This window comes from Colobus angolensis, unplaced genomic scaffold (genome assembly GCF_000951035.1).
Source record: "Colobus angolensis palliatus isolate OR3802 unplaced genomic scaffold, Cang.pa_1.0 Scaffold895, whole genome shotgun sequence".
In the NCBI taxonomy this organism is placed as follows: Eukaryota; Metazoa; Chordata; class Mammalia; order Primates; family Cercopithecidae; genus Colobus; species Colobus angolensis.
The window spans coordinates 32,480-43,648 of record NW_012122876.1 but is presented as its reverse complement, the minus strand read 5'-3'; the positions used below and the strand labels follow the sequence as shown (position 1 = coordinate 43,648).

Sequence of the window (11,169 nt, the reverse complement as noted above, 5' to 3'; positions counted from 1 at the left end):
GTCCCCAGAGAGGCTAGAACTTTACAAGCAAGTTCCATTCATATTCTTTCATTCCAATGGAGGAACAAATAATATGATGGAATCTTTCAGACACTCAGTGCTGTGTCAGAGAGGCAGTAGGACAAGGACAAGCAGAAATGACATGAAATTTTCTAGCATGTTGAGTGTAGCTTTTTGGGTTTTTTGTTTTGTTTTGTTTTGTTTTGGCATTTCCGTGGTTGCTTCTTAGCTTGTTTCTAGAGTTCTCACAAAACTACTTTGCTCTATATATTGTGGGGTATTTTTTGTTTGTTTGTTTGTTTGTTTTGTGTTTCCATGGGGCAATGAGGGCCTGGAGCTTTCTGGTCTGCCATCTTGCTGATGTCACTCTTCAGTAGTATCTCCTCTTCTCATTATGCTTGTCTATTTTTATATCTTTCTTTTATAAGGTTGTGGTTCACCTTGAAACTATTCTAGGAGCCTCAGTTCAACATGTTAAACTGAAGGAAATGAAGTACTCTTTTCAGTTGTGGATCACAATGATGTCAGCAAAGGGACGTGATGGGAAGGTATGTTTGCCTCTTCCTTTCCTTACTTTATTCTTTGTGTAAACATTTATTGAGCTTCTATTGTGGGCCATATGTTAGAGGTGTAGGTAACAGAAACTCCTGAAAAAACAAGTAAAATAGTAAAATATTTAAAGAAAGCACAGTTTGGTGAATGCTTTGCTAGCATAAGCATATATGATTGTGTGATCACAGAGAGTGTGCCCATTCCTATATGGAAGTCAGTGAAGGCTTCTTGATGGAGGAGTTGCAGTCTCCCAAATCTTGAATGATTTGGAAAGCTTAGCCAGGTAGAGAAGAGATAAAGATTATGCCAGGCAGAGGGGAAACCACAGCACGAACAAGGATATAGGGGAATGACGTATGTTGTATGCTGGGTACTGAGAACATGTAAGTTTCAATAAAGCATAAAGTGATTAGGTAGCTTCAGTTGTCAAGTTCCAGACTGATACAGGTACTTGTGAAAGAAGCTTTCCTTATGCCAGGTTTTTTCAGACTTGCTGAAGACTTTAAATATGAACACTTTGAGAAATATAAGATAAATTCAACATTCTGGAGAATTTAACTTTTGTGAATATAGGAATGTTTTCTGCCAATGGGAATATTTGTGTTAGAGCATGACACATCCAAATTTGAAGTGCAGGCTACCTCCTAGTTTTGTTATCTTGGGCAAGTTACTTAGCTATTCTGCAGTTTACTCATACATAAAATTAAGCTATTGATACCCATATTACAGATTTATTTTGTGGATTAACAATATTTTTATAAGGTATCTCACATAGAGTAGCCCTTCCATAAGGCAGAACTCACAAGAGCCCCTCTACCTTAAAAAAATAGTTACTTTTTAAATGTTTTAAAATAGCCAGTTTTCTTTGTAGAAACACTTTGGAAATCTCTCAGAACAAAACATTTATAAAACTTCACAAGGTGAGGATGTTTGGCTCTGAGATGAAAGTTTATAATCAGAACTTTAGATCAAAACTAAAGCTGAAATCAAAAGCAAAAAATTTATTTTGAGTTCACTTCCAGAAGACACTGTCTAGTAATTTGGATAAACTGTTAACATACATGCTGACTGTCAAAACTGGTCCTGCAATTACAAATCTGGAAAAAAAAGAGAAGGGAAAAATCTGTTCTCCTCTTACTTTGAATCATGATGCCAGATTTAGAGCTGGTGGTCATAACCACTTTACCATGTTGCTCATTAATAATCACTTCAAATAGGTAGAAAAGAGATGTGGCCATTTTCTAAATCGTACTTTTTTATGTTAATGTAGCTCTTTTTTATTACAGACCTAATTTAAAAATTTTAAATTTTGTGACTATATAATAGTTGTATGTATTTATGGGGTATAGGAAATGTTTTGACACATACATACAATGTGTAATTATGAAATCAGTGTAACTGGAGTATCTGTCAGTTTAAACATTTATTATTTCTTTGTGTTGTAACATTCCAATTCCACTCTCTTAGTTGTTTTATAATATACAACAAAGTACTTTAAACTGTAGTCACCCAACTGTACTATCAAATACTGGACCTTATTCCTTCTCTTTTTATACTCAATAATCATCCCGACTTCTCTTGCAGTTTCTTGTGCATTTGCACTATAACATTTATTTCTTTTTATACTATCTCTTAAAAATGATTGTAGTTATTATCATAGTCATATCTTCAAAAACAAAATTCAACACTCAATAAAAGTAAATTCAAAAATAAGAAGAATCCCCTATTCCCCTGGTTGCTCAGAAATCAGTGTATAGATGCAGAAAGCCTAAAAAAGAAATGTACTATAACACCCTCAAATTAAAATAATAATTCTTTAGCAATAGACTCTGAGCAAAAGAAATCTTCACAATGCCAGATAAGGAAATCAAAATATTGACTTTAAAGAGTCTTAGTGAAATTAAATTGATTTTTTTTTCTTTTTTTTGTGACAGAGTCTCACTCTGTTGCCTAGGCTAGACTGCAGTGCTACAATCTTGGCTAACTGCAACCTCTGCTTCCCTTGTTTAAGTGATTCTCCTGCCTCAAACTCCTGAGTAGCTGGGGCTACAAGCACACACCACTACACTTGGCTAATTTTTGTATTTTTAGTGGAGATGGGTTTCACCATTTTGGCTAGGCTAATCTCAAACTCCTGACTTCAGGTGATCCAATCACGCTGGTCTCCTAAAGTGCTGGGATTACAGGCATGAGCCACCACACCTGACTCTTAAATGGAAATTTGTAAAGCAATACAAAGAAATTAGAATATCAATTTAGACTGTTAATATGAAATTTGCTAAGAGGATAGATTTTCTTTAAAAAAAAGTAATAATAACAGACATTTTGGAACTTATAATTTCATTGAAGGGATTACAAAAACATTCCAAAGACCAAGCAGAAGGAAGACTCTCAAAATGTGAAGACACATCTTTTGAAGTAATCCAGTCAAACAAAAATAAGACAAATGAACAAAGCCCTTAAAATGAGTGTGCAAAAATAACAATACTTACAATTTGTTGGTATTACTGGCGTAGAAAGATTTAAAAAACGTTTAGAAATCCTATTTAAGAAAATTATTTATGGAAGCATCTCAAGTATAGCAAGAGATTTAGACATCCAGATACAGTAGTCCCAACAATCCCAAGGCAAATACATTGCAAAAAGGCATATTAAATCAGAATACCTAAAGTCAATATAAAAGAAATACTTTTATGATCAGCAATAAAAATGCATCTAGTCACCTATGAAAGAAACCCCATCAGACTAAGAATGAGCTTCTTAGCAGAAACTTCACAGGTCAGAAGAAAATGGAATGGGATTTACAAATTGTTGAAAGAAAAAAGCGTAATTAAAAATTTTATATCAAGCATGATTAACCTTCATAAATGAAGGAGAAATAAAGTCTTTTCCAGACAAGCAATTGTTGATGGAATTTATCACCACTAGACCAGACCTAAAACAAATGCTCAAAAATGTCCTTGACATGGAAATAAAAGGTATATGTTCATGATTTTGATAGCTCATTAACATATAAAACTCAATGGTCTTATAAAACAATCACACAAAGGAGGAAGAAAAGTCAAATTGTTAACACAATAAAACTTCACCAAACCATAAAGACAAACAGAGAAAAAGAAACAATGTATAAAACAACTAGAAAAGATTTAGTGACGTTACAGAAAATAAACCTCATATATAAATATTAACCTTGACCTCAAATGGATTAAATACTCTACTAAAGAGAGATAGATTGACAGAAAATATAAGAAACATGATCCATCTAAATACTGCTTCCGAGAAACTCACTTTCTCTGTAAATACATACATAGACTGAGAGGAAAGCATTGAAAAAAGATATTTTATGGAAGTAGAAACCAAAAGAGAGTAGGAGTAGCTATATCTATAATAGATATAACAGATATTAAATTAAAATGTTAAAAAACAAATTAAGTCATTGTATAATGATAAAAGGATTAATTCAACAGGAGGACATAACATTACTCAGTATATATGCACTCAATACTGGAGCACCCAGATTCATAAAACAAATGTTACTATATCTAACAAGAGAGGTGGAAAATAATACAATAATAGTGTGGGACTTCAACAGCCCACTCACAGATTGGACGTCATTAAGATGGGAAATCAACAAAGAAATATTGAACTCATTTGGACTTTAGGTGCAATAGACCTAACACACTTTGACAGAAAAATCTACTCAACAACTTTGAAATGTACATTTTTTTCACATAAGCACATGGAACATTCTCCAACATAGACCATGTATGACCTCGTATAGACCTTGTATTTTAGGCCCCAAAATGAGTCTCAGTGAATTTTTTAACATTAAAAACATATCAAGAATCTTCTCGGGCCACGCTTGAATAACACTGAATATCACTACCTTTGGGAACTTTGGAAACTATACAAACACGTGGAAATCAAACATGTTTCTTAATGATTATTGTGTCAATGAAGAAATTAAGGTGGACATTATAACAATTTTTGAAACAAATGAAAAGGAAAACACAAAATATCAAATTCTGTCGGATACAGAAAAAGGAGTTCCAAGAGTCCAAGAAGGATGTTCATAGCATTAAATGCCTATGCTATAAAAGTAGGAACATTAAAAATTAACAACCTAACGATGGACTGCCAAGAACTAGAAACACAGAACAAACTAAACCAAAAATTGGCAGAAGAAAGTGAGTAAAAAAAAAGAAAAGTCCTAGTAGAACTAAATAAAATAGAGGCCAAAAAGGAAAGGTAAAAATACAAAAGGTCACTGAAACAAGAAGCCTTGGTTCTTAAGAAAGATAAGCAAAATAATCCACTCTCCAGATTAATCATGAAAAAAAGAGATTATAACAAAATCAGAAATGAAAAAAGAGAGATTACAACAAAACCAGAAATGCAAAAGAAGACATTATAAATGACATCACAAAAATACAAAGATTCTTAAAAATCATTATTAAGAGCTCTACTTCCACAAACAAGAAAACCTAGAGGAAATAAATAAATTAATTTCTGGAAACATGCAACCTCCCAAGTTTGAATCAGGAAGGAATAGAAAACCTGAGCAGACCTATAATGAATAGCAATATTGAATCAGTAATAAATAATTTTTAACAAAGTAATCTCAGAACTAAATGGATTGCAGCTGAATTATTCCATACACACAAAGAAGAGTAAACAATTCTTTTGAAATTGCTCCAAAAGTTAAAAGAGGAGAGAATTATTCATAACTCATTCCATGACACCACTATCACCCTGATACCAAAACCAGACAAAAACACAACAACCACAGAAAATCTATAGATCAGTATTCCTGAAGGGCATAGATGCAAAAATCCTCAGCAAAATACTAGAAAGCCAAATTCAACAGCATATCAAAAAGATAATATGTCATAAACAAATGGGTTTTATATTAGGAATATAAGGATGGTTTAACATATACAAATCAATACACGTGATATATTACATAAACAGAAATAAAAAACCATATAATTATCTCAATAGATGCAGGAAAAACATTTAATAAAATTTAGAAACTTTTTATTATAAACAGTCTCAACAATCTAGGCATAAAATGAACATATCTCTTTTATTTCATTTTATTTTTTTTTTGAGACGGAGTCTCGCTCTGTCGCCCGCGCTGGAGTGCAGTGGCTGGATCTCAGCTCACTGCAAGCTCCGCCTCCCGGGTTTACGCCATTCTCCTGCCTCAGCCTCCCGAGTAGCTGGGACTACAGGCGCCCGCCGCTTCGCCCGGCTAGTTTTTTTTTTTGTATTTTTTTAGTAGAGACGGGGTTCTCCTGACCTGGTGATCCGCCCGTCTCGGCCTCCCAAAGTGCTGAGACCACAGGCTTGAGCCACCGCGCCCGGCCAAAATGAACATATCTCAATGTAATAAAGGCCACATACAACAAACCCAAATCTAACATCACACTGAATGGAGAAAAGTTGAAGGCATTTCCTCTAAGAACTAGAACAAGACAAAGATGCCCACTTTCACCACTCCTATTCAACATAGTACTGAAAGTCCCAGCCAGAGCAATCTGGCAAAAGAAAGAAATAAAAGATATCCAAATTGGAAAAGAGGAAGTCAAAATTTTTCCTGTTATCTGATTATATAATCTTATATCTAGAAAAACCTAAAGACTCCAAAAAGAAATTCAGTAAAGTTTCAGGATACAAAATCCATGTATAAAAATAAGTAACATTTTTATATGTGAAAATTTGATTGTTGTATATAGAGCAATGAAAGTGGGTGCCTGTCTTTCACCATATACAAAAATCGACTCAAGATGTATTAAAATCTTTCATCATATACAAAAATCAATTCAAGATCTCAGCTACCAATAACAGTGTAGCTGAGAATAAAATCAAGAATGCAATTCCTTTTGCAATAGCTATGAAAAATAAATTAAGTAGAACTCCTTGTTAATTAACAAGAAGATGAAATATATATAATGTATATATAGTATTTATTTGTTGATTTATATTATTTATGTTTATATTTATGTTATATTATAATTAAATATAATATATTACACTATATTAATATAATTATATTTATATTATTTGTATGGTATGTAAATATATTGTGTGATAAATAAATATATAATATATATTATATATAATAAATATATAGATATGTATAATTTTTAGTTTTACTGATATATATCAGTAAATACATTAACTCTGTAATTGCTGTAATACTGTAATATATATATGAGTAAAACTAGACAATACTGATGAAAGAAAAAGTAGATGACACAAATAAATGGAGAAACATCCCATGCTGGTGGATTGGAAGAATTACTGTAAAGAAAATTATCATATGAATCTAAGCAATCTCCAGATTCAATACTATTCCTAACATCAGTGTCATTTTTTCAAAGAATTAGAAAACACTCATAATTTATGTGGAACCAAAATAGACCCTGAATCGCCAGAGCCCCAATAGTTTTAAGCAAAAAGAAAAAAGCTGAATGCATCACATTACCTGCCTTCAAACTACACTACAAGGTATAGTAACTAAGATATCATGGTGCCGCTATTAAAAAATAGGCCGGGCGTGGTGACTCACACCTGTAATCCCAGAACTTTGGGAGTCTGAGGTGGGTGGATCATCTGAGGTCAGGAGTTCGAGACCACCCTGAGAAACATGGTGAAACCCGTTTCCACTAAAATACAAAAAATTAGCCAGGCCCTACTACAGGTGTGGTGGTGCACACCTGTATTACCAGCTACTCAGTAGGCTGAGGCAAGAGAATCGCTTGAACCCGGGAGGTGGGTTGCAATGGGCTGAGATCGTTCCGTTGCACATAGGCACATAAACCAAAGAAATAGGATAGAGAACCCAGAAACAGAGCCACATATTGACAGCCAATATGACATTGACAAAGTTGAGAACATACAGTGGGGAGTGGATACACCGTTCAATAATTGGTGCTGTGAAAATTCGATTGTTGTATATAGAACAATGAAAGTGGACCCCTGTCTTTCAACATATAAAAAAATCAACTCAAGATGTATTAAATTCTTAAATATATGACCTGACAATATAAAAACAGTAGAATAAAATCTAGCAGAAGCTCCTGTGAACATTGGTCCAGCAAAGAATTTAGAACTGAAACCTCAAAAACACAGGTAACAGAAACAAAAATTGACAAATAGGGCTTAAACTAAAAATCTCCTGTATAGTGAAATAAATAATCCAGAGAGTGAACAGACAACCTGTGGAATGGGAGAAAATATTTGCAAGCTATGAATTTGACAGTGAATAATATCCAAACTTTACGAGGAGCTCAGAAAAACTCAGTAACAACAGAAACCCCAAATAATCCCATTGAGAAGTGGGTAAAGAACATGAATAGACATTTTTCAAAAGAAGGCATACAAATGGCTAACAAGCAAGTGAAAAACTGCTCAACAATCACTAATCATCAGAGAAATGCAAAATTAAAACCACAATGAGATTTTTTTTTCTTACACCAGTCAGAGTGGCTACTATTAAAGTGACAATGTCAGTTGTTGGCAGTGATGTGGAGAAAATGAAATTCTTACACACTTTTGGTGAAAATGTAAATTAGACCAACCTCTGCTGAAAACAGTATAGAGATTTCTCAAAGAACTAAAATAGAACTACTGTTCAATCCAGCAGTTTCACTACTGGGTATCTTTTTGAAGGAAAGTAAATCATATCAAAAAGGCACTGAACTTTATGTTTACTAGAGGACTACTCACAATAGCAAAATTATAAAATCCACTGAAGTGTTCATCAACAGATGATTGCATAAAGAAAATGTGGTATTTATGCAAAAGAACATACATTCAGTCATAAAAAAAATAATAAAATCTTGTCATTTGCAACAACCTGGATGGAACTGGAGACCATTATCTTACATTAAATAAGCCAGACACAGAAAGACAAGAACAACATATTCTAAATAGTTGTGTACACATGAATGTAGCATGCACAGTAATAATCATTGCAGACTCAGAAGGGTGAGGTGTTTGGGAGGAGACTGGATTATGAGAAATTATTTAATGGGTACAATATACTTCATTCAGGTGATAGATACCCTGAAAGCTCTGACTACACCATTATGCAATTTATACATGTAACAAAATTACTTGTGTACCCCATAAGTTTATGCAAACAAAAAATGTTGTAGTTATTAATTTTGATAGATTTGTCTTTTAGTCTTCCTATTAAACACATGTGTGGTTTACACATTGCAATTAAAGTGTTAATGCATTTTGTGTTGGTCAGAGTATCAAATATTACCAGTGAGTTTTATACTTTCACATGATTTCCTGTTGTTTATTAATTTCCTTTTCTCAAGATTGAGGAACTTTCTTTAACATTTTTCTGTAAGACAAGTCTGGTGGTTATGAAGTCCCACAGATTTTCTCTATCTGAAAGTGTCTTTACTTCTCCTTCATGGGTGATAGATAATTTTGTTTGATATAATAATCTAGGTTGGAAGGTTTTGTTTCTTCAGCACGTTGAATATGTCTTCTCACTTTCTCCTGACCTCTAAGGTTTCCACTGAGAAGCCTGCTGCCATATATTTTAGAGCATCTTTATTTGTTACTTGCAACATTTTTGGCTGCTTTTAGCATCCTTTCTTTATCCTTGATCTTTGAGAGTTTGATTAATATATTCCTTGAGGTAGTCTTATTTGGGATGAACCTTCTTGGTGTTTTGTGACCCTCTTTTACATGGGTAGTCTTGTTTTTCTCTAGGTTTGAAAGTTTATTGTTATTATTTCCTTGAATAAATTTTTTACCCTCATCTCTTTCTCTACATCGTCTTTAAGACCAATAACCCTTAGATTTACCTTTTTGAGACTATTTTCTAGATACTGTAGGTGTGTTACATTCTCCGTTCTTCTTTTTTCTCTTCTGATGGTGTAATTTCTTTTGTGTTATTTGTGTAAATGTAAGGAGTACAGTTTTGTTACATGAATATATTGCTTAGTGGTGAAGTCTGGACTTTCAGTGTAACCATCACCCGGATAATGTACATGATATCCATTAAGTAATTTCTCATTTCTCACCCCTTTTAACCCTCTAACTCTTCCAATCAGATGTCTATTATTTCACTATGTGTGCACATTATTTAGTTCCCACTCATAACTGAGGACATGCAGTATTTGAGTTCCTGTTTTTCAGTTATTTCCCTCAACATACTGGCCTGCAGGCCATACACGTTGCTGAAAACTACATGATTTCTTTCTTTTTTGACTAAATATTATTCCATTGAATAATTTTTAATGCAACCTGTCTTGTTTTTATACTTTAAGTTTAGGTTACATGTGCACAGCATGCAGGTTTGTTACATATGTATACATGTGCCATGTTGGTGTGCTGCACCCGTTAACTCATCATTTACATTAGGTATATATCCTAATGCTATCCCTCCCCCATTCCCGCACCCCATGACAGTCACTGGTGTATGATGTTCCCCACTCTGTGTCCAAGTGCTCTCATTGTTTAATTCTCACCTATGAGTGAGAACATGTGGTGTTTGGTTTTCTCCCCCTGGGATAATTTACTCAGAATGATGGTTTCTAGCTTCATCCATGTCCCTACAAAGGACATTAACTCATCCTTTTTTATGGCTGCATAGTATTCCATTCTGTATATGTGCCAAATTTTCTTAATCCAGTCTATCATTAATGGACATTTGGGTTGGTTCCAAGTCTTTGCTATTGTGAATGGTGCAGCAATAAACGTAAGTGTGCATGTGTCTTTACAGTAGCATGATTTATAATACTTTGGATATATGCCCAGAAATGGGATGGCTGAGTCAAATGGTATTTCTGGTTCTGACCCTTGAGGAATCACCACACTGTCTTCCACAATGGTTGAACTAGTTTTACAGTCCCACCAACAGTGTAAAAGCATTCCTATTTCTCCACATCCTCTATAGCACCTGTTTCCTGACTTTGTAATGATGGCCATTCTAACTGGCATGAGATGGTATCTCATTGTGGTTTTTATTTGCATTTCTCTGATGGCCAGTGATGATGAGCATTTTTTCATGTGTCTGTTGGCTGCATAAATGTCTACTTTTGAGAAGTGCCTATTCATATCCTTTGCCCACTTTTAGATGGGGTTGTTTGATTTTTTTCTTGTAAATTTGTTCTTTGTGGATTCTGGATATTAGCCCTTTGTCAGATGGGTAGATTGTAAAAATTTTCTCCCATTCTGTAGGTGGCCTGTTCACTCTGATGGTAGTTTCTTTCTCTGTGCAGAAACTCTTTAGTTTGATTGGATCCCCTTTGTCAATTTTGGCTTTTGTTGCCATTGCTTTTGGTGTTTTAGTCATGAAGTCCTCGCTCATGCCTATGTCTTGAATGGTATTGCCTAGGTTTCCTTCTAGGGTTTTTATGGTTTAAGGTCTAACATTTAAGTCTTTAATTCATCTTGAATTGATTTTTGTATCAGGTGTAAGGAAGGGATTCAATTTCAGCTTTCTATATATGACTAGGCAGTTTTCCCAGCACCATGTATTAAATAGGGAACCCTTTTCCCATTTTTTGTTTTTGTCAGGTTTGTCAAAGATCACATGGTTGTAGGTTTGTGGTATTATTTCCAAGGGCTCTATTCTGTTCCATT

At 34.0% G+C, this 11,169-nt stretch overlaps 1 protein-coding gene across 1 annotated transcript in view; it reads left to right on the top strand.

Moving 5' to 3' along the window:
• Nucleotides 1-428: 428 nt before the first annotated feature.
• The window catches only part of LOC105503966 (fatty-acid amide hydrolase 2-like), a gene marked incomplete at both ends in the record, with an annotated part of 19,229 nt that continues 8,488 nt past the window's right edge, over nucleotides 429-11,169 (top strand). Inside the window, one exon of the mRNA XM_011931105.1 lies at nucleotides 429-548. Within this exon, the coding sequence (XP_011786495.1) occupies nucleotides 429-548 (120 nt within the window). The remainder of the gene's footprint in view (nucleotides 549-11,169) is intronic.